Here is a 24,187-nt window from a genome sequence, read left to right as displayed (position 1 = left end):
TCGAAATGTAAGTAAATTTGTTAAATATTTGTATATTTCATTATTTTTAATAGAAACAGGTAAATATTCATTTGTCCTTTTTATCCAATACTTTCCTTGTTTTTGCCCGGTCAAAATAAGGAAAAGTCAAGTCCTTGAAATAAATATACACGTTAAATTACTACAAAACTTGTCCAACCAGCAATAACTTAAGTAAAAAATAACAAACTCTGAAATATATTAAGCCTTATTTTTACGTCCAGAAATTTAAATAATAAATAACCAAATTTTATAAAAAAAGGGTCAATGACAACACTTCATTCAAACCAAGTATTTTATCCAAAATGCTTTAAGTCAAGTCATTTGCTCGAAAGACTTAGTCAAGTCATTTGAAAACAGTGACTTAAGTCATTACAACACTGAAAATCTGAAATGGAGTTTTTCTTGAAAATAACTTCAAAGCCTGTACTTTACATTCAACGGATAGTATTGAATGAAGTAATTCAACAAATGACGATCACATTTCGTTCAGGTGCGAGCAAGCTTGTACACCTCCATACTTTGGCTACAACTGTGCGCAGATGTGTGCATGTGATGGATCCTGTGACCCGGTCAGTGGCTCATGTGTTTGTGAGCCAGGCTGGACCGGATCGAATTGCCAAACAGGTGACATTAGCAAAAATAATTTAGACTTTAAATAATATGAACCCTGTTTTCGTAATCCTTGCGTTATTTTTGCGTTGGAGAAATCATTTTGTTAAGCACCAATCTCAATTAATCTAGCCACGTAAAACTACTGACCGAACCATTGGTTGAGAAGCACTGTAATATGGCACTTTCTCAAATGAAAGTTTCCAAACTTAACTACTAAATGCGTTTTGTTGAAATCAGAACTTTTTTAACATTATATGTGCGAAGATGCAACAATTTCGTTGGACGAATTTACATTAAAGTCAGGCAAGGCTAGAAAGGCTAGCCTCCGTTTCTAAAAAAAACATTTGCGTTAAGACAATTATAATAAGATAGTAAAACAATAAAACGAGAGATGCTATCGCAAAAACACATTTGCATAAAAGTTGGTCCATGACTCCTTAATTTAGTTTTTAGAAATACCCGAGTTATGTTTCTATTTCAGCTTGTGGAAGTGGATTTTGGGGATCAGGATGCGTCAATCAATGTTCCCAACTTTGTCCCATCGCCCAACAGTGCGATATTGTAACGGGAGTGTGCTTATGCCCGAGCGGATTATCAGGAATGTACTGCAATACAAGTAACGTATACCTTTTATTTACATAAAGAACAATATCAGTAGAAAAAAAAACGTATAGTTTTTACTTAATATTTTTGTTTTCTTTGTGCTGAGGTTAATTATACAACCAGCACCAATCAATCCAAAATAATAATTTACGGAATTAGCTACATTTCTTTTTGTCAATTTTTTCAAATGCCTGCAAATTTACTAAAGCACACGCACAATTATATGGACAGGGCCGGATTAAGTCGGGGACTTATGGGACTGCAGCCCCAACCCACCCAAAAGTAGGCCCTCAGCGTTTTTCGCAAAATAAGTGTAAAACTTAAGTTTGCTTTAGCTTCTTAATATTACTCGAATTGTGACGTCACGTTATGTCGAAATTCGCGACGTCATGACTTATTTTTCATAGGAAATTAATAGCCTCACACTAACATATAGCCACAGGTCCATCAAAACCGTAATATGTATTTTATTCCTGTTTAGGGTTCTTGCCGCTGTCCTTCCGGCTATGGTGGAAACACGTGTACCGATATCGCAAGTCCGATTGACGGCGGTGCAAGTTCTGGTGCTATTGCCGCAGGTACTTGGCTTATTGCAATTAATTAATTTAGTTTTAGTGGACACGTAAAAATTATTCAATTAAAAGCATTGAAAATGTTTTACTCTATTAAATTGGAAATATCTTCGGTTTAAATTGAATTATAAAAGCCTTTGTTCTGTTTGAAGATACTTACTTTTTTAAAGACACAAAAAAGAATACCTTTGTATAGTATGGTGGTATCATGTCACCTGTAACAAGTTTAAGATGTCATGAGTCAACTTCTAATTTCCTATCTTTAAAAAATGTAAGGCTACATATAAATAGACCATATAAAGCCCTACGCCACTGCAACAAACGGTTAGAACTACTTGAGGTAGACTGGCCAATTTTTGTTCGGAACTTAATTTTGACCACTTCTGAACTTTTAACAAGTCTTTTGGGTGTAATTCATTTGGCTTGTACCTTATGTAGAATGAATTGCATAAAAGCATAAAACTGAAAACCTATATGTTTTATAATGGCAATTAATACCTATATTATTTACATTTTTGTGCTATTAATTTCTTTATATATACAGCAGTAACGTTTTGTTTTAACTACCGATATATTTTCATTTAGCTTTCTTTAATTGTATCTATTGGATATGCTCACATTTAATATTGTTAAGCGCATTTTGTATCACATCGTTTTAATTTTATTTGCCAGCGGTCATCGTTTCCCTACTCGTTGCGATTATTGTCGGACTTGCTGTATACTTAATTTACTTCAAACGACAAGTGGACCTGTCCAAACTGAAGCTTAGCACCCTCACGCAAATTTTCTCCAGAGAGGTAAGCGAATGGTCTTTACCGTGCTGTGTCCTGATGTGTGGTTTTATAACTTATGTTGCATGCGAAAAGAAACTTAAATTTTATTGGTAAAGTCGAAAAATCCTGTGCGCAATGGACTAAAAAGCTAAAACTATTTTATGGAAATTTGAAGTGTTGTAAAAAATCAGATTGAAATGACTTAAGACCAAGCGAAGTTTCTTGTAAAAATACCAAGTCATTGGTTTCCCAAGTCAAGTCCCAGTCAAGTGATTATGGGAGCGAGTCAATGTCAAGTCATGTCCTTGACATAAAAGTAAACTGTTAAACTATTAAAATTGTTACAAACTCGTCCGAATATGAACAACAACTCAAACAAAAAAAAACACAAACGCAATATACAGCAATCAGATTGTTTAATGTGTAAAACTTGAAATAAATTTTAATAAAAACATTTAATTTAATCCCAAGATATTTGGCAAAATGTCTGAAGTCCAAGTCAAGTCATTTCTCCAAAAGACTTAAGTCCAGACAAGTCAGTTTGGTCAATAAACTGAAGTCAAGTCATTTTGGTCAAAAGACTAAAGTCAAGTCCAGTCATTTTGATCATACGAATTAAGTCAAAGTCATTTGAAAACAGAGACTTAAGTTAAGTATTAAACCTCTTTCTACTTTTTCAGGAGGACTCAAAAACTCTTTACGACAAAGATGGCGGTGTTTCGATAGACAATCCCAACTACGGATTTGACACCGAAGCCTGAAATAACTCGTTTTAAAATTTGTTTGCCATAAATGCATGATATATACTATATAGTGCAATATACAATGCGTGTGTATTATGATTCTTGAAAGTTCAAATAAACTTTCGCAAAAAAACGAAAAAAATTATATTTTTGGCCCCTTTTGTGGACATAGACAGCTTACGGGACTAAACAAATGCAGTTTTTAGTGTACCCAATTCACTTTCAAACAAGTAAGCTAATATAGTAACAAAAATGATGTAAAAAGGTTTTATTTATGTTTTTTCTGTTTCTTATTTTCGGTCGAATAAAGTCAGCTATTTTTAGTAACAGTTTTGAAACAAGATAAACGAAAAAAATATGCCCAAACAATATTGATATACGACATTATATCGAGAAATGTGTATTTTTTCATTCAATGCGTCGCGTTTCCTTCTAAATTAAAATTTTGTCTATTTATCGAAATAAAGCCACTTTTTTCGCGCGATCGCTTTGTGGGGTTAGTAAGAAATGGAGCGATAGGCCATTCATTTCGTTCCATGTGTGTAAGGTGTGGCTCCTATGGTTAACCAGGTTACAAGTGCGGCTTTTGGTATCTGATTGGTTGGCCAGCCCTGTAATAGAATTTTTTTAATGGGAAATTTGGTATAAAATCCAAGACTAATTCCAATTACAATTTTACAGCCAAAAATGTCTCGATACGCGCATGTTAGAGGGAGCCTAATAAATAACAAAAAAGTATAACCCAGTAACATCGACAAAATATCTACAGAATGATACAAACCAAAGCAATGCTCGACCTGGTAAGTCAATTTAGGTGAACAACGAATATGTACATTGTGCAAAATGAGTCTTTTGCATCAAAATCGGGAAAAGTAATAAAATACTTGCAAACTTAACACAGCAAACTTTACAATAGTAACGGGATAACATTATTGCAAAAAAAAGAACAAAAATCACTTGGAAAAGTAACTCGTTGAATATTTAATATACACAATTAATATAAACAATAAACTTGGGGGACATTATATACATTGTCATTGAACTTCAGATTCTTTTTAAATGGTGTAAATCCGGTGATAAACGTAACACTATTCGAAAGGTAAATATCATATTCATTTCCTAATTTTTTTTAACAGAAATAATGTTAGTTTGTTATTCCCGTCCAAGCAGGGCGCGATTTCATGGAACCGTTGGACAGCGCCGTTGGTTCTTTTTCAGATTTGCTTCTCGATTTTTTAGCCGGCTTTTTGAAAAAGGTGGCGATGCGAACGACAAAGTATTGGAGGAATTCGATCAAAGTCACAAAGCTCATTCCCACCCAGAGGCCAAGCTGTCCACCTATAAAGTGTCACAAAACACATAATTGTACAAAGTGATTACGTCTTCAAGCAAGACATTATCTTAATAACGCCATTTATATAATTCTTGTTGTTATCACTTGTAGCACAACTTATACAAATAAGATGTACGTTGTACTCAGTGGTGATACTCAGCCTGTTCGCACCGGTTATATTGAACCGTCCCACGAAATTTTATGAGATCAGCGACGGAGACGGTTTGTTTTGCCGGAGTCGGACTCGGGACTCGAGTAAGACCGCCTAAAACTACCCGAGTCCCGAGTCCGACGTGCGCATGCGCAGTTTTAAATTTTGAATCTGATATGGCCGCGAACTGTAAATTTTGAAGGCGGAATAGCATATGGTGGATATTTTCGAACCATGTATTGTGAGGGACTGAATTATATGACACCCCTAGAAGTGGATTGCTGAATATCAATCTTATTTCGTTACGTAAGTTGGGGGAATACAGGCTGTAGAGTCTGAGCCGGACTCGGGACTCGACGAAATCATACATTTTGCCGGAGTCGGACTCGGGTTTATTTCTTTGGCCGGAGTCGGACTCGGATTATTTTTAACCGACTCCGCAGCCCTGCTACAAAGCAATATTTAAAGCAGAAAACCTACAATATCATGGTATAATGACCATAATATACCCAAATACATAGTAATATCCACGACAGAATAATATATAAAATCAGCATGCGACTCTTCATAAGTGGCTTTTTGCGCTAACAAACTAAGAAATGCGGCTTTTAATTCCTCATTTTGCTATCTAATTCACACGTTAACAAATTCTTTGTTACGTCACACATGACAGAAACAATTGAGTTTTGGTAAAGTGATATTTTTTGGATATTTTCAACATTGACAGTTAACAATCTATTCTGGCATACATGTTTTATTTGGAGGAGAAATATTGCAGCAGAAAATGAGATTTTGTTTCACGCTTGGTACGGAAAGGTACTCCCCGCTGGAATTTTTCGGAGTATAATCATAGTAGTTTGTTAGCTGATTCAGATGACAGTTGAACTATTCAGAGTCAGGGGCAAGTTGAATAACAACTTTGAAGTAAGTAATTGTTACTACGCTTTGGTTAAAAAAAAAGTAAATCCCTTATCAGTGTTTGCCAACCCAACGGCCGTGACCCCAAATAGGGCCGCCGTTTGCAGTCGGTTATATACATTGTAAGATTTATGCAGATTTGGTTCTAAGCCAGATTGGGCGCTCTTTTACTTATGTACGTGAAAATTAATAAAAAAAACTTTCTTCAAATGCCGCATACCACAACGCATATTGTTTGGGTTAGCGTTTGGTTGAGGGTGGGTCAAGGTATTATTAATAATAAACATAATATTACTTGACCCACCCTCACCCAAACGCTAACCCGCACCTTAACCCAAACAATATGCGTTGTGGTATGCGGTGTTATTTTTTTTTTTTTTTGCATAACTCTTCACGAACATAAGTGAAAGAGCGTCCCAGATTGTCAAACATTAAAAAGAAACTCTAAAAACAATATAAACGAATGGCTTATATTATTTAAATTCGGTATTATTACTGCTGTTATACTTACACTTATAGTGTTTGGATCTAAAGGTTAAAAAACACTGCCTTAAATGTTTACGTAAAATTTGATTAAACAATTATGTTTCCAATATACTTTTTTCGCAACGTAATGATGACTATTCGTGTTGTCTACTTACAGTGTGAAGCGAACTACTTTGGGTTCGTATCTCACTGACCAAGCAATCCTGGTCCAAAAGAAATCAAGGTTTATCATATAACTAAACATGAAAGTAAAAATTAGTAAACTAGTAGGCAATGCAACTGTGTGTTGTGTCAAACAGTGTTTGACATTCGGTATTTCAACTCAATTGGCCCGATTTTATCTCAGTCAGAACAAAGAATTTGAATTACTACTCCATGGTCGGAACGACTTGTTGGTAAACCTAACTGCTTAAAGTGCATAAACACGCTAACAAGTAGGTTTGTCAATATTAGTATACGAATATTCGCCATCCACATTCTTATTGAAACAAATTGCTACAGAAACTATTGGTTTTTGTGAATGAACTAAATGTAATTCTCGTTCAATTTTCGTAAGCACTTAATTTTCTTACCAACATCACTCAGCAAACTGCTCTCGTCGACTTTTTTCGATTGAACCTCTTTCGAGTATCCGATTTCCTCGAACGATACGTCCAATGAGAGAACGTTCTCGTTTATGTAATTCTCCGGAAGTTGAAAAATATTCTATATTTCACAAACATAATAGACAATATAGCAGTGTTGTAAACAAGTCATTTTGAAATGACTTAAGTCCCAGTCAGGTTATTTGTAAAATAACTTAAGTCCAAGTCAAGTCTTTTCAAATAAATAAAATGTCAAGTCACAGTCCAAGTCATCAGTTGCGCATGTCAAGTCCCAGTCAATTCATAATTAGAGCAAGTCAACTTCAAGTCATGTCCTTGTCATAAAAATAAAACGTTATACTATTAGAATTTTTAAACTCACATGAATATGAACAATAACTTCATTAAAAAATATGGAAAATGGAACATATAGCAAGCAATTTGTTTCAAGTCATTGACTTAAGTCATTACAACACTGCAATATAGAGCGTAAAAAATGTTGAAGCGGTATAAATAGTGACATTCGGCAGTAATGGGAAATATTACGTTCTTTTTAAGTTGTAACATCTCGGTACATAACTGCTTGGTTTTTAGATCGTTCTTCAAATTCCTGTTTAACGGTTTGCAATTTCAATATTATACCTACATTAGATTTGGCTTTTAAGTCAAATAATATTTCTAACAAGACACACTCATGTCGCAAGTTTATCCAAAGTCTGTAACGAGGCAAAACGCGGTAAATAGGTTTGTTGTGTGGTTAGTCGATTTGATGAGAAATTGATAAAAGATATTTGGTTTGGATGAAACAAGATACTCGAAATTATAAACGCTCAATCATTTTATGCTAATTAAACAAAAACTCACATATAATGTTTAGAACAAGCGTGTTCTATTTTTAAAATATATCTTGCAAAAAAGCAGCTTACACCAGCGGTGTTTTTAAGATTCATTGTTGATTTATTTTTTGAGATAATTTAAAAAAAGTAATTATTTGCTTGTTTTCTTAGTGGTTTTACGTGATGGGGCTTCAGTAGCTATGAAAAGAGTATTGTGTGCAACAATAAAGTTTGCCGACCACTGGCTACTTAAACCATCCTACCCTATAGCCTACCGGTACTAGTTGTAAAGTTACGGTTAGTAGCAAAAATAAATTGCTTCTCCGAATTTCGACTTTTCAACGGAAACGTCGTCACAAATGGCGATACTTACGAGGTAATAGTCTTTGGTTGGCTTTGTAGGAACATGGGAGTAAGACATCCGGATCGGGAACTCGGAGAAAGAGCAGGGTATAGTGCAGTTACAGAGCTCCGGAGAATACTGGAAAAGTATTGGGATGTTTACAAGATCTGTATAGAAATCCAAAGCAAGTATGACAGCTATAAGAGGACTTTAAAGTTGATTTTATATAGGATTGTATTGTAACATGGCAACGATAAGTCTACAAAATAGTTTATCCTTGGTGGTGTAGTAATACGCTTTGCTAGATTTAAGCCCGAATTTCAAATGTTGTACCAAAAATCCTAAATATTACTTTTTATGTTTTTCATTACTGTCACACTCTCAGCAGCCAAATATTCTATTAAACAAGCTTGCGCTAAGTCAATGTACTGATTCAAAAAACATAATTAAATAAGTAGCTTTCCAAAATAAGCTCTTTACGGTACTTCACATTAATTTTAACCGACGTTTCTGGTATGTAAACGATGTCTTCATCAGGTGTCAAAACATAACAACTGAGTTGTTCGTCGTTTTACTTTGCGTGGCGTTCTTGCATTACCTGATGAAGGCTTCCTATAATTACCGGAAAGAGCTTCTTCTTACTGAATTATAAATGGTAGCAGCATATTTAAGTATCTTTCCTTGATACATATATATTTTTCAAACGTTTATGAAAATAACCGCAATCCCTTGTTATGTGACACTCGCTTTTTGATATTGTTTCGTCTCTTTTAAGTCGTTTGTCAAAAAGCTGCGTTTCTAGTTCACCTCATTTTGTATCCGTGACATGACAGGTGAGCTGCAGTTGTAGTGTTGATATATGGAACACTCGGGTGCGAAGTTCTTTGCCCAGTACTGCTCAAAAGTTCGGCACCCGCACTCTTTGATCACTTGCGCCGTGTAGCATTCTGGTCGAACAAAACAAATATTTACGGTCACACTACATCAGGGGTTCTTAAACTTTTTTTACCGCGGACCCCTAAAATTTGTTTGGCTTTGCATGGACCCCGGTAGGCAAGAAATTCTCCAAAATGATGTCATAAATTGACGTCACAAAACAAATAGACTTCATGACTCTGTTATTTCGGTCCGAAAAATGTAAAAGTTAAATGGAGTCTAACTATACATTCAGTCCAAAACCGTTCAATTTTTAATTAAAGTGTTTTCTTTTAAAAAATAATTACTTTAAGTATACACTAGTTTTTTAACTAAGGCCTTCATCGACCCCCTAAAACTAGTTCACGGACCCCCAGGAGGTCCATGTACCCCAGTTTAAGAACCCCTGCACTATATATGTTCAAGTATGTGAACGGAAGATGGCGTTAGGTTCATTGTACTTACATTGTCTGTCGCAGATCTATTTATGTTAAAAAGATGGCAAAAAAACTACTAGGGTCTCTTACGTTAAAAATGTTTCAGGTTAAATAGTTCTTTTTCAGTTTTAGTAGGCTTCTATATGTCGCCTTATACGCATGGGCAAAAAATGTAACGCGGCCTACTGAATACTAATGTAAAAAACAATTAATGTTGATAATATACCAAATTTTACCTGGACATAGGCTACAATATGTAAGAAGCCTTCAAGGTATGGGGCCTCTTATTAGCGTGTTTATCTTCATAACCGTATGTCAAATCATAATCTTAAAAAAATTGACAGGTGTGAAATTATTCTGCAACCCATGAGTGGAAATTATTGATGTCGCAATCAAACAAACAGCTGACATCATAAAATGAGTTTATGGTTGGTTAGCGCCCACGCGTATGCTATTGATGGGAAGGTACTATTTCGCTAAAATTGTGTCCTTTTACAACAAAAGCTTAACGGTTCATTACCTGGATAAAGCTTTCATTATATAGAAGCGAGAGTTCGTCTTATTCGTGGCGTATGTTGAATTAAACGTGCTTGGCTAAAAATTTGTACTGGGGGTGGATAACGGAAACGTCAGAAAACAGAAACGTTAATATATAACCTGCTTCAAAAGAAAACTGTAGCATCTAACCTCGTGGTGGTAGACATATCTTATAGACGTTTAAAACTCCTTTGTCAAGAAAAACAAAACAGTGCCATTACACATTTACTGGGCTGTTCGTTAAAGTTATAGTGATTACCTTTTTCAATAGATTTTTTTATATTTTTTATTAAACTTATGGATTTTCCGTTTCAGGCGCCAAACAACTTGCCATTGCCGATAACAATCGTTGATTTAAAAGGTTACGTTATACTCGCTAATAGTGACAACTGACCCGACTAAAGGTGTTCTTATAGTAGTAAAACTGCCGCAAAAATTAATAAAAAAATGTGTAACGCCATTTGACCAGTCTCTAAACTGAATTTACCCAGCATGCAAGTCGTGAGTGAATAGTTGGAAAAATAGATGAGATTCTTCTGGTTTTCAGGGTCGCACTTTCCCCACGGCTTGTGCATTATTTCCAGATCTCTGCGTTCGAGTATTCCGTAGCCCTTGCTTCCCACTGGCACAGATATTCCATACTGCTGAACAGAAGGTATCTCGTGCTGGCCGTGAACCTATAGAAATAACAAGTTAAATGCCAATATTATATCAGCGTGAAACGTCGAAGCGTACAACTCATTTATAAAAGGATGCTAGGAGATATGAAGGGTGCTGGAAGATCTTAATATCGTATTGGATAAAGCTGATTGTTTGGCCTTTGTTCACTTGTTGGCATTCATAAAACGCAGTCCCTACATGCCAAATTCCACTGCTAAAAGATGTAGCTTAAGATTTTCGAAAACACTGAAATCAATTCCTTACCTAAAATCAATTCTTAGAAGTATTATTTTGTTGATATAGGTCGATAGTGACTGGGATATTTTTCAGCTTGAGAAAAGAAAAAGTTACTTAATTACTACTTCAGCTAGAATTTACTTTCTAGTAAAAAAAGTTACCTGAATCTGAATGGTGAAAAACAAGAATATATCACAACAAGCTAATTTTCGGTTTTCCAATGTTCGTACTTAGTTTGTTTTTCTATCACTTACTACTTTATTTGAGTTTACCAATTTTGACTTGAAGTGTATCCAACTTACAAATTCGACTTCAAACGCAGAAAATATTCTAAAATGTTCATAATTGAATTGATAAAAACACAGCATAAAACCTAGTTAACTAGCAATGACTTTGGGTGTCAGTTTTTTCCTTGACCAAAGCCTTTTGAACAAAATGATTTCATTTAAGTATTTTGGGCAAAGACTTGACTTAACCGTTTCATTAATATATATTTTTCACGGAAACCAATGATTTGAACTTGATTTACTGTTTTTTTGCAAATGACGTAATTTAGACTCAACTTTAAGTAATCTGAACGAAAACACAATCATTTCAACGTATTCGTTTAACAACACTTGCATTGGATAACGGAAAATAAAGTTACTTGAAACATGATGCCGGCTTCTTGGTTACCCCAAAGAGGTTCTTCGGTGTATTCCCAATGTTTTGCGTCGATATACATGACAAGACCGTTACTCAGGCCACCAGAAGTTTGGTTTAGCTTTGTGCTGCTATCCGCATTGAATGTGAAGCACTGACCCATGCTCGTCAACACAGGGGTGAAGTTTGCCGCAAAGCAAGGCAAAGGCCCGAAGCTGAAAACAAGATGCATCTTAATCAATCCTGCATTAGAAAATGTAAATTTTGAATTCTTCATGGTATGTAAAATGCATTTAAAATTTAGCGCTTGGCCTTTCGGCTGGTACGCACATCCTATTTTTGACTAATACGCCCTATGGTGTAAATTAAGTTTATTTAAGTAAAAAATGGTTAAATCAACGAAACCTGACAGCTATAGGCACATTTGGATACAGTAGCAATATAGATATCATTGTTTGCAGCAAATAAATATGAAGTGTTATTCTGGTTGATGGTTAGGTAGTTTCGAAAGTAGTAAAATGTTTGTTACTCAAATAAAAGAATGACTATAGTGTTGAATTGAAAGTGATTATCTGCAGGTGGTTAAAGCACAGCCGAGCTATTTATACTCAATATACTACAACTAAGAAATGATACACTCCACAATGAGCTATCAGTACTTACAAACAAGTCAACAACACTTGGTTGTCCAGCATCTGCATTCCCTTTTGCTCGTAGTATGAACTGACCGTGAAGTTGCTAATGTTCGAGAAGAAATTGAGAGAATCAAAGTCGACCGAAAGATTTGCGTATTGGGCATAAGCCAGTTGCTTCGGGTTTGTTATTTTGTTCAGCACTCGCATTGCCGTCAGTTCCTCTGTCGAAGAGGCTGAGAAAAGCCTACAGCACAAGACACATTCAATCTCCAGTAAAACTTTCAGAACTTAAATGATATAAGCTTAGTCGCGAACTCGGTTGGCACACAAGTGTGTCAAAAAAGGTTTAACGTTTTACTTGCCAAATGAGTGGGTAAACGCGATTTCCGAAAGAGAAAGCAAAATTTATGCTTAGGTGGCAATAAGGCTATAAAGGGGATAAAACACCACATATCCTAACCTTTTAGAACAGTGATTCTCAACCGCGGCTCTCAGAGCCGCATGCGACTCTCAACTGTACATTTTGCGGCTCTCACTAACGGAGTGAAAAACTAGTTAGTAGCAGAATTGCAACAAAGGAAGTAAAATAAATTAAAAGTGAATGAATTTGATCAGCAAGGATCACAAGTACGAAGTACTAATGTTCCCGGGCTACTTCCGTCCGGCTCTTTAAAATAATTTTGTGGTTTGTGACGTCATAATATATTTAGTCTTGATCGACAAGCTATGGCAATAAGAAATAGCTGTTTCAACAGTGCTAATTAGTTAGCCTAGGCTAGCGTAATGTATATTTGTTGTTTTCTTGTTGCTTTCTTAATGTTTTTTAATTACATGCCTACTGTTGTTTTTTATGCGGCTCCTCGCAAACTTAAGGTTTGAAATGCGGCTCTGGCTCTAAAAAAGGTTGAGAATCACTGTTTTAGAATGTACCTAAACAACTAAACAGTGAATTGTGGCGGTGTATTTCCAACCCCAAGAAATTGACCGAATCAGGTCAACCGATTTCCTGAAGCTTCCCCAATAAAAAAAGCCTTTCAGAAGGCCTGTAAATATTCCAAACAGAGAGACTATAACAAGCAATCTAAAAAGCGATTTTACTTTTGTTGCGAAGTAATCGAGATTTTGTAGCGTTTGGTTCGATAAAGTCAACAGTAGTGGCGATGGAGTATTTTGAGCGAAATACAAATGAGAGTGTATGGTTCATATATGCATTTCAACAGTTATTTGGCCATTGTAAACTGTTTGTAGATCAGGGCTCATGACTAAGTTAATAAAGCAAATTGACTGCAGTATTTTCGAATTGAACAGTTTTTAGCTGCTATTTAGAATAATAGCTTTAAAACCAGGGCTGCGGAGTCGAAGTCGGACTTGGGAATCGACGGAGTCGGTTTCACTCGGCGAAGCGCGCATGCGCAGTACCAATTTTCGAAATTGATAAGGCCGCAAACTTTAAATTGTAAAGGTGGAATAGCATATATGGTTGAATATTTTCCAATAATATGTTGCGTATTTCTGTCTATGACACATCGAGCGAATTGCTAAAAATCAAACTTAATATTGTTACGTAATTGAGTTAAATACAGGCTGCAGAGACGGAACCAAACTCAGGACTCGGCGAAATCTACCTTTGGCCATCAGTGTTGGACTCGGAACTAGGGAATCGGACTCGGGTTCACTATTTTGGAGTCGGACTCTTGATATTTGTCACCGACTCCGCAGCCCTGTTTAAAACTCGCCTAAACCTTAATTAGTCCATAGCAAAATGTGCCACACATACATATTTGGACAATAACCTGTTAGTACTGCAAATGGTCACTGCAGGATACTGAATGGAACTGATAAATTCGCGAGAGACACTTGTTGTTGAGTCGAACTGGTAGTAGGCTACGATTCGTGACGTCACTTGCTGAATCATGGCCCCCGTCATGGCTAAATAAAACAAGTTTTATGAAAAGGGTAAGCTTAGATGTGACTGTAATAGTTTAGTTAGGTTAAAACTAGGGTTTTCCCACTTAGGGAATTAAACATTAAATCGCAAAACTGCTTACCTCCTTCATTTGAACCTATGTGCTGTACAGCAAAGTCAACTAATCGCCGTCTATGAGTGGCAGGCTACCAAAGTATCCTAACTATTGTTGCATCCTAACTCGTTGTGCTACGGAATGTCCGATACGTAATGTTCCATTTCTATACCGATACCCGATATTTTAGACAATAAGCATCGATCCGATCAGATACCAAATGACGTCATTTCTCAAACAAGCAAAACAGATAATATCGAAAAGTCCAAAGCCAATTTTGTTGCTCGGCTAAAATTGTTTTTAGTTATCTTTATTGTTTGACCTAATGTTTTTTATTAAATTTACATTTTAGGGAGAAATCGTTGCGAAGGATCGTAATTCATTTCTAAAAGTCCTATATTTATTTGTACCCTATACCCTAGGGTCGGACGAGTACGGATACTATTGGCATGGAATAATGACAACGATCTGATATTATCGAACATTCCTTATTACTTTGCGTAAATAAGTAATCTAGGAAGTTATGTATTTTAGTAACAATTTCAATAAAGTTTATTTCTTCGTTTTCCCACCTAAGACGCAAAGGACCCAGAATATGCGTTGGAGCACGTGTTTGCTCTTCACCCAATACGAAACTCCAGAACATCCGACCTCCAGCGCAAATTCCTCCTCCACGTAATAACGTCCCTTTTGCTCAGATGATTCTTCGTTGCCGTCCCCCATTTTTATCCCTTCGTTCTTAGGGTGGAAACTACTCGAATATTTCAGCAGCAAAAATCCAGCCTAAACGCGCGAGGCGCAAAAAAACAGGTTTTTGGTTTGTTGGTTAAACTGTCAAAATTAAAGATGCATTATATAGGCGCATAAAGAAAAACGTTTATAGTGTAATTTAACAGCATTTGCCCTTTGTAGAGTTCATGAATCCAAACTGCAGAACATGCGTAAATCGCCGTGTACTACAGTAGAGAACAAAAAGTTCAACCAGTCTAACTCTACCACTAGTGTTAGTTAACGACATTTATTTTAGCGAATCAGTCTTTTGACGTCACTATCCGACTTTGTCATTAATGGGGCCAATCAAAGCTCCATTTTAATGGCGTTCACTAATAAAAATAGAAAAGGTGGTCGTTTTGCAAAACTCGATAAAACTGTCTAACAACATTTTCCCATTTAGAACAATTTAGCGGAAAACTAATGTAAAAACATATATACAAATACTGCTATAAAATAGTTAAACAATGTTTATTAAGCTTTCTTTTATCTTTAAACCCACAATACATTTTTTTGTTTTGTTAGAATAAAAGCGCGTTAATCAGGTCATTTTTGCAAAATTGTAAAACAAATTGTCTAAGAATGCGGACTTTTTGCCAAATTTTATATGATTGTTTTCTGGTTTTACGTGAAATACACCAAAATTAGGGGGTCGCGAAGGTTCGAAACTAGAAAGGTCACTAAGTTAGAACAACTATAGCTTATCTCACGGCACAATATGTTTTCTACAAAGATAACATACCGTATACAATGTGATCGCTCAAACAATAAAAACAAAACAATTAGGGCTATTGATAGCAATTTATGTTTCAACCTAACTATAACAAAATAATTTTTCCCATTTTTAACAACGAACCTGTGAGAATTTTATAACAATCTAAACATAATTTTTTTTCTGACGCTTTTCGACACTGGCAACACTAAATTGTATCAACACCGACTAGACAACGTACATATCGATAGGCTACCTATACAGGTCACTGATGCCAATCATTATCAACAGACAACAAATATTGTCTAGCCACAGCCATTTGATACTCACAGCGTGGAATGCCGAACAACAGGCATATTCTTCTGTGGTCCGAATAGCTTCCGATTTCCACTGGGCTGAAACCCGTGTCACGCGTAATTGAAAGTGTGTAAGCAAAAAGGGTAGGTTTTCACGCTCGGCAAGGCTCCGTCGATCAGGCTGTGGTGTGTCACGGCGGACAAAGTATACGAACACTATACACTGTTAAATAAATGATCACAAGACATGTCGCCTGACATAAAAGGCCGATAGTGATCAGTTATCACAGTACGTGGGTCTGCACGACATTCAGAAATGACTGGAAATCTTTTGGTTTTGTACTTGTTGTTCAAAAGAACTAGGTTTTGCATTTTCACATACAAAAATGTATGGAATATAATTTTAAGTAGAACGTAAACAATGCGACGAGAAGTAAAGCTGTGTTAAAAATAAATCTTAACAATATTTTGGGATGTATTAGTTTAAAAGAAATATTTTGTTGTATGCAGTAGGTGACCAAATGAACCACCTAAAAATAACTTAGGCATCAGCACCTAAGACGGGTTTTGTGGGCTATAGATATTTTGGTTGGCAGGTAAGTGACGTCATACCTAAAACAAATAATATCATGGAAATAATGTCTAGTTTTTGTCTCAATTTGGTGTAACAAAGCCGAGATGTAAAAAGAATTTTACACCTTTCTTTGTGTTTTGGATAACAAAGGGAAAGTGAGCGAGACCCTGTTCCGCTTGCAATGAGTCAAACCAGAACGGAGGCAAATATTTTGTAGAAATCGGCAGGGACGGATCCAGGACGGCACGTACTAGACCATACCCTCCAAAACTGTGTTAACAAACATCATTGCAAAAAACGAAAAAATCAAATTTTGACAACACGATATATGTTTTTTTTTTAAATACTAAAGCCATTATATTCCATAAAATCGACATGTCGCATAATATTCGATGAAATCGACATTTTTTAGTATTTTTTTTGCATTTTTACACTGATGATAGGATGAGGTATTGCCTAAACATTTCTAAACAGCGAAATTTCGATTTTTTTAATACAATGGCTTCAGTATTTTTAGTAAAATTACTAAAAAAAAAACGTGTAGGCCTATTGTTTTCCAAAATTATATGGCTTATTTCCAGCACAAAGGCGACGTGTGTTGTGTGTACGATAGCACTCTCGGATAACTTTTTCCAACTTAACAAATGAAATTTTAGCGCCTCGCGCGAATGTTTTAAGACGTATTTAAAATCAAAATATGATGTTCATTTAGACCTTACAGATGTTGAGTTAATAACTCACAACTTGTTTGCCAAACTTGTTTGGATATAAGCATTACAACAAGTCCCCTCTAAATGAAAAAATCCCGATGTTTTGCGACTATCCTTAACGAACGTTTGCCTCAGTATGCTTTGGCGATGGGAGATTTCTTTACAGTAACCAGTTGTTTGAACTTCAAAACTCGATCTTTTTTAATTAAGAGTTTTGTAGTTGAAAATTTTGATTGAAAAAATATTAAGTAATTTCAACTGATTAATGCAAGTTTGTTTCCTGCTTGCCTTCTTGAATGTATTTAAAGGATTTAAATTGCGCACAAAGTTTTTATTTTTTATTTTTCGGCTTTATGAAAAACTCTTGAAAATGCTTAGTAGATATGTTAATTAAACTACAAGGTAAAAAGTATAGGACTCGCATATCGAAAAAGGAAATGGCATAATTGCAAGTTACCATAAAAAAATGACACTGGAAATTTTGTTCAATACATTCATCCGAGTTCGAGCTGAACCTAATACCATAAACCAGACCAGTGTAGTTAATTCTGCTGACTCGCTAATACGTGATGGACTGATGGTGCTATAATGAAGATATAGAAATACAGTTAAAATGAGGCTAAATATAGCCTAATTTAAATTGATAAAATTCCATAGTAATCGCCCATTTGAAAAGCTACCAGGGACTATAGTTTCTGTTAATTTGGTAAACGATTTTGACTTGAAATAGTTTTAACCAAAGAGAATAATTATAAATCTCTTTGGTTTTAACAAACGAAATTTTGACTTTTTTGACTTAATCAAAAAATAATCTCCATAATTAGGCTATCATGTGAGTAAGTTAAAATAATAAAAAAACTTTTTTTTTCTTGGTGCGTCTGCGTGATCATGCTACGTCATTGTGTAACATCAGTACCAGCATTATGCCAATACCTGTACAGTAGGCTATGTCAGGCCGCTTATTAATTTGGCGTTTAACATATCGACATAACGTAGGCATATTAACACATCTTATGTTTGAAAAATGCCATATTCCAGTGATACTATATTTTTTATTTCTCGGCAGAATATAAAAATAGACCTTCTTCCTGACAATTAATTTTGCCAGTTTTTCAAAATCGTGTAGACCTAGGCCTATAGCCTATGTCATTTTATCGAGAAATGTGCTGTTATTTATTTCTTTTTTGATTTTCCCAATACATCTAGTCTCCTAAATTGATCTTATCCAAACTAAATTACTAGAACAAATATTTTTTTGCTCTACGAGCGATTAGACCTGTCTTTAGTCATCCTTTTTATTTTTTAGAATAGCTTTTTTGATGACGTCATATTATGACCAATTTATATTTTGATGCCTGCGCCGCAAGTTCAAACTTTTCCAAGAGAGGCGCAAGACAAAAAGAGTTACAGAATTGATCAATGGCTTTCATTGCAAACGAAAACATTCGTGATGCCGCGCACACGATAGCGCTCGTAACGGCGTGTTATATTTTTTCGATATTTTCTTGTCAAAAACGACCGGCTTTGTTTAAGCATAATGAGGTAACTTGGTAAATATCTGTTTTAAAATTTAACGTATCGCAGTAAATGGGAAAATACCATTTTCATTTTAATCTTATGGCATGGCGATGTAAAGTTTTCATAAAAAAAAACACAACAACAGAAAACCTCTGGGATATATTTTCCACTAGAAAAGACACTCATAGTTCATAGGCCAATGGTAGTAGGAAAGATTTTGAAAAATATTTTTAACCGGGCACTGACCAAAAATATAGAATTTTGGCCTAATTAAATTCTTACCGCGCCATTGAGCACGTCGTCGTTAAGCAAAACACTTTTAATCCGTTGCTATACAATAATAACAAAATAAGCAATAGATGCATTTTGCAGTGTGTATAGTAAATTTAGGATATATATATTTTGAATAGAGAAATTTTGTCAAGTGTTTTATAATTTACATTAGAATGTATTATTAATCAACAATTTCCCCTTTAACTGTGTTGTAGCGGAATAACCGTAAACAATGGGTCAAATGAGAGATTTCAAACTGTGTTTACGCTCGATAAAGTTTACTAGACTGGCAGGAAATAAAAGAAAAACGAACCGTTGTTGTGTCTTCTCGTATTACATTGAGTGTCGTCGACTGGCGAGGCATATTAAACACGAGGCTTTTGTGTTTTGGTGTGGACGTGGACGGCCGTTGTATCGCGAAACTTGTGGGCTAAGTTGTTAGTCAAAGCTCACAGCAGGTGTACTGTTGACGCGTGTGTTAAATAAAGCTACTAGAAAGTACACTCAAGCATTTCTTAAATAATTTATTGTGCGCTGGTCTAGAGTCCTATACCACATTTTTTTAACAGTAACGGAACGAGTGGTCAAAGTTGAAAATGCAAGGAAAGGCATACATATGTTAGAATTAATTTAACAATATTACTTCACCCACCCAAATGCTAACTCTCACCCTAACTAACCCAAATATTATGTGTTGATTTAATATTTGTGGTAGGATTCTAGACCAGCAACCAATACTTGGACCACCCAAACACTAACTCTCAACCAATAGAACCTATTTTATTAAGAGATTTTTTCCACTTATATATTTACAACTTTAAACTTTTGGGCTGATGCAAAAAATTTCAGACAAACTATGCCTTGTGATATAAACCGGTCCATCGCCTATTTTGGGTTTTATTGTACTTTTTAATATTAATTTATTTTATAATATTTAACAAAACCTAATATATTGCCTACTGCTTTATGGTGCTAAGACAATATTTTCAGAAGAAATAACCTAAAATCGTGATGATAAGTTTGCTGAAAGATGGCAAGATGTTGAATCAAAGTGGCCAAGCTCCAGCTCCCAGTAAAGATTTTGTGAATATGCAGATGACAATGAAAGAGGTACTGACCTTTGTTGAAATTTGCTTACCAAAAATAAGGCTGTTCCATCATCTATCACAGCGATCACAAAAATATATGTGATAGGTTTTCATTTTTGTAGAAGTATGGCATTTAAGTGGCAACTAACCAGGAGTGGAGAATCTACACAGTACTGCGGGTTATTCCAATAACGCTTGATTGACACTTAATCATTAGGCGAAGGTTATCGCGAGACGCGAAGTAATTAGGTCGCCCGAAAAACCCCTGACACTGCACTGCAGCTACATTTAAAGCAAGCACTATAAATGTGTTGCCGCAGAGACAGGCCTTAATCCAAACTTGCCACTCGCGTTCGTACAATTAGGCGCAACAATCGGCGGTAAAAACTTCAATTATATCGGTTCCAATTACCCTAAATCAGGGGTTCTTAAACTGGGGTCCATGGACCCCCAAGGGGTCCGTGAACTAATTTCAGGGGATCCATGAAGGCGAAATTGAAATATTAGTGTACGTTTAAAAAGTAATCAAATTGAAAAAAAAAGAGTTTAATTAAAAATAAAACGTTTTACCACTGAATGTTAGACTCCTTTTTATTTAAACCATCAGCATATTTCTGACAGGCTATTTGATTGTGACGTCAATTTATGAGATCATTTTTAATAATTTCTTGCCTACAGGGGTCCACGTGAAGCAAAAAATAATTTTAGGGGTCTGCGGTGAAAAAAGTTTTAAGAACCCCTGCCCTAAATCAACGGCAGAATTGGATTTGAATCCAGGGATTCGATATTCTACTTTGAACATCCCTACTTGGCATCATTATATTGTTAAATAGAGAATGTTGTATATAACTTTGGTACTTTTCACCAATAATAGCAAAGTCAAATTAAGATAAGTTTGTTCATAGACATTTTCACAATTCTGTGTTAAATACATTGACAAATTTTTTTTTTTATATATTATTTTACCTGTTTGACCTAAAAATATTCGATTTACCAAAAGTTTAACCTTTCAGAAATACATTGATTTAAACAATGCAGGAAATACTATTTAATAAACATTTGTCCAAATCTGAGATGTTAAACATATATCATATATATATTGCTCCAATGCAAATATAATACAGTTAAAATGTTTCTGAATCTAATTAAAAAAAATTTAAACTCAATAACAATTAAAAAATATTGCTACTTTTTGTAACAATTTTGGGGCATTTTGTAAACAATTTTAAAACAATTTTGACAAATCTTGACTTAACTTCTAAACTTTGACAAAATTTTGACTTTTTTGACAAAAATTTCAACACATATTTTACTCATTCATGTTGTAGTTTATTTGGAGGTACTGGAAGATTAATCCTGCCTGTCTAAAATCGGACACACAAGTTTCTCCCAGTGAAAGTAAAGAAAGCCATGAAGATTTCTTGCATGATTTAAATATGCACAGTAAGTACTATGCACTAATTTCATACAGAATACATGTATAAACCTGTTTAAATGTTTATATATTTTCTATATATATACCATACTTATAATTGTTTTTGTTCAGTGGCAAAAAAGTAAAACAAATTAAAATATTTAGTTTATAAGGTTCAACTTGTCAATGGCATCAAACATATTACATAAATAACATGTTTATTTATTTAGTTTTATATAACTGATACACATGGGTATTTTTTGTGTATTTGTCTTGCAGCTGAAGTAAAGCGAGTGTTCGGCGCGCACATGTTGAATTATGTAAAAGACTTGTGCTCAGGGAATTTTGACTACTTTCCAAGGCTGAAAAAATCGCTTCAGGTCTACATAATTTCCTTCATGGAACTTGAAGATTTGGGAAAGTTGGCACAAACTAACAAGCATTTTCATGAGGTAGGCTCAATTTTTAATATTGTACTAGGATAAATAAAGGTTTCATGCGAGGATCTGGTGTTGAAATTAAAGCTATAACATGTTTTAAATTAAATATCCAAGGTAATATGGCTCAGTAGGGTAACTTTAAAGGTCTTGTATATTATAAAATACAATGCCCTAAAAATTGTTACGCCAAAGTGTTTTGGGGCAAAACTCATACAGTGCAATTTATTTTATAAACGTAAGAAAACAAAAATTGAACAGATTTTATAATTTAATCTTTAAAGTTAATTTATACCGTTTGACATATGCTGTACTCTGCAAACTATGGAGTTTTGTTTGTGTGAGTCAAGAATGGAAATGTAGTGCTGGTGTTGTTAAGCAGACAAAAGAATTCAATCTGATCATGACTGTGCTCACCATTTCACAACTATTGTATTCAAGAATAATGGATTCGGCTCAAGTTACCCTTGACAAGATTTTGTGTTTTAATGCCCGACATTTTAATTTAAACGATTAATAAATAAAAAAAAGTGATTATGTTTGCTTGTGATTTTAGTAGTAAACTGTTTTGTATTATTTTATTGGTTTGTTTTAATTGGTTATATTTCTGATAGTTAAATGGACAAGTTTAAAAAAGGCCAGAACAAATAACATTGGTTAAAATAGTTCATACTAAAATCTTTTGAATACTAGCACACCCGAAATGTGAAACGAACGTTAAAGTTATGCCAATATATTAAAATTGGACATACAGCCTAAATCAGGTTTTACTCAGTTTTAATATTGCGTTCCGCCAATATTAAACGACATAGATCCGAGTGGTTTCAAACCTTGAAAGCAAACTCTAATTGAAGTTTGTTTCCAGCTGTGCAACTCTGAGCAGTTGTGGGAGCACATCGTTGAGAGCCACTGCGACACAATAACGCCGGAGATGAAGCTTTTTGCTGGCGAAGTGGGGTGGAAGCACGTACGTAACCCTGCCAGTGGTTTCGGCCTTTTCTTATTTGTCGTGTACACTTGTGCGCGAGACCGTGCATTGTACCACAACATCAAGTGTATGCTAAGCTAATAGTGTACAAGTGCTACCGGGCGATATTGCTCAAGGTTTGGTTCTGAAAGCCTAGCCACGTTCGTTTCCAATCTAATAACATTATCGTAAAAAAACAGTGGTGGATAAACCATTGGGCTACTAAGACAACAGCCTTTGGCCCTTGAAAAATTCGGCCCTCGACTTTTTGAAGGTTGCATTTGTGTAAGGCTTATAGTGATACAGATTTCAATTTTTCATCTATGTATTTTTACTACTTTTTAGGCCCTTCACTAGTAAACAGCCTTAAGGCCTACACTACCCTTAATCCAGCCCTGTAAAATGCCTTTAGTTCCTATTTCTAAATGTGTATGTGGTTTACTGAAACAAACGTTCGTTTTAGATTTACGAAGCGAGCGCAAAATACTTTTGCGTTATTTAGTAACCATATTTATTTATTTTGGTTTATTTCTTCTCCTCTGTTTGTTCGCAAAGTTGTTATAAAACTCTTTTTCGGAGCTACGAGATCTAACTGTGGGATCCATCAAACATAGGCTCACGAATTACTAGTATAGATCAAATAAGCTTTTAAAGACTAAAATGTTTGTAGCCTAGTGTTTTTATTACTAAGGATTGACTTAGAAGTTGGCCTTCAAATTTAATTTGGTTTGAGGTTTTCACAATGCGCTAAAAATCAACTTTTAAAACTTTCAGGTTTTCTTCACAAACAAGTTGCAACTCCAGGCTCAAATGCGTCGCCATCAGCTAAGGGCGCAGTTCACTGAAAACCAGCCCGAATAAATGATGGCGAGAAAATAATGTCGATCCCATGTCTTTAAGTCTCTCAGGCTGCAACTGTTTTAAACTGTTGGCTGGCATTTCTCATTTTGTTTTCGGGTGCTTTCAAGTGTTTAACTTTTCATATCCTTCCTAAAGTTTTTTTTAATGTGTTTGTATATTGCTGATTTTATTTTCATAATAAACCATAAATTGCGTGGCAAGGGTCATTCCCAAACAAAGTTTTGCTTAATTTAACTCGCAAGTGCAAAAAATTAGATTTTATTTGATCATAGTATGTTTTGAGAAAATCTAAAGTTTTAAACGAGGAAGTATTGTAATGAATTGACTTCAGTTATTGATCATAATAATCGGACAGGTTTGCCAATCCCATATTGTTTTATTTTTTTACCAGGACTTTACATAGACTTGACTTGGTCAACCGATGACTTGGACTGGGATTAGACTTGTTATTTATTTAAAAGACTCGACTTGGACTTACGTTATTTACAAGTGAATTGACTGGGACTT

The 24,187-nt window shown here is 35.1% G+C and overlaps 2 protein-coding genes across 2 annotated transcripts; one reads left to right on the top strand and one right to left on the bottom strand.

Moving 5' to 3' along the window:
• Positions 1 to 3,438: 3,438 nt before the first annotated feature.
• On the bottom strand, positions 3,439 to 14,870 carry LOC146146805 (bile acid-sensitive ion channel-like). Its single transcript, XM_083387067.1, has 9 exons — positions 14,632 to 14,870; positions 13,832 to 13,967; positions 12,067 to 12,282; positions 11,408 to 11,618; positions 10,352 to 10,541; positions 8,783 to 8,922; positions 8,006 to 8,113; positions 6,785 to 6,917; positions 3,439 to 4,662 (listed from the first exon to the last, which is right to left on the bottom strand). Exons 1-9 carry the CDS (start codon positions 14,780 to 14,782, stop codon positions 4,469 to 4,471), a joined length of 1,479 nt encoding a protein of 492 aa, XP_083243193.1. The 5' UTR covers positions 14,783 to 14,870; the 3' UTR covers positions 3,439 to 4,468.
• A 5,014-nt stretch (positions 14,871 to 19,884) lies between these two features.
• Positions 19,885 to 23,888, top strand: LOC146146804 (F-box only protein 36-like). The gene is made up of 5 exons (XM_083387500.1): positions 19,885 to 20,023; positions 21,330 to 21,444; positions 21,695 to 21,867; positions 22,718 to 22,819; positions 23,594 to 23,888. The coding sequence occupies exons 1-5, from the start codon at positions 19,925 to 19,927 to the stop codon at positions 23,678 to 23,680; spliced, it is 576 nt and encodes a 191-aa protein (XP_083243626.1). The 5' UTR covers positions 19,885 to 19,924; the 3' UTR covers positions 23,681 to 23,888.
• Positions 23,889 to 24,187: the final 299 nt, after the last annotated feature.

This window comes from Ascidiella aspersa, chromosome 4 (assembly GCF_963924565.1).
Source record: "Ascidiella aspersa chromosome 4, kaAscAspe10.2, whole genome shotgun sequence".
NCBI lineage: Eukaryota > Metazoa > Chordata > Ascidiacea > Phlebobranchia > Ascidiidae > Ascidiella > Ascidiella aspersa.
The sequence above is the reverse complement of the archived record's forward strand: the minus strand, read 5'-3'. Positions and strand labels throughout refer to the sequence as shown.

What these genes read in the sequence shown, in the direction of transcription:
- LOC146146805 (XM_083387067.1), bottom strand. Translation starts at nt 14,782, where the DNA reads ATGGGGGACGGCAACGAAGAATCATCTGAGCAAAAGGGACGTTATTAC. An exon ending in ACCATTTGCAGTACTAACAG is followed by an intron (nt 12,283 to 13,831) that starts GTTATTGTCCAA and finishes CTTGTGCTGTAG; the next exon opens with GCTTTTCTCAGCCTCTTCGA. An exon ending in CAAGTGTTGTTGACTTGTTT is followed by an intron (nt 11,619 to 12,066) that starts GTAAGTACTGAT and finishes TCTTGTTTTCAG; the next exon opens with CTTCGGGCCTTTGCCTTGCT.
- LOC146146804 (XM_083387500.1), top strand. Translation starts at nt 19,925, where the DNA reads ATGATAAGTTTGCTGAAAGATGGCAAGATGTTGAATCAAAGTGGCCAA. An exon ending in GCATGATTTAAATATGCACA is followed by an intron (nt 21,445 to 21,694) that starts GTAAGTACTATG and finishes TTTGTCTTGCAG; the next exon opens with CTGAAGTAAAGCGAGTGTTC. An exon ending in CTAACAAGCATTTTCATGAG is followed by an intron (nt 21,868 to 22,717) that starts GTAGGCTCAATT and finishes GTTTGTTTCCAG; the next exon opens with CTGTGCAACTCTGAGCAGTT.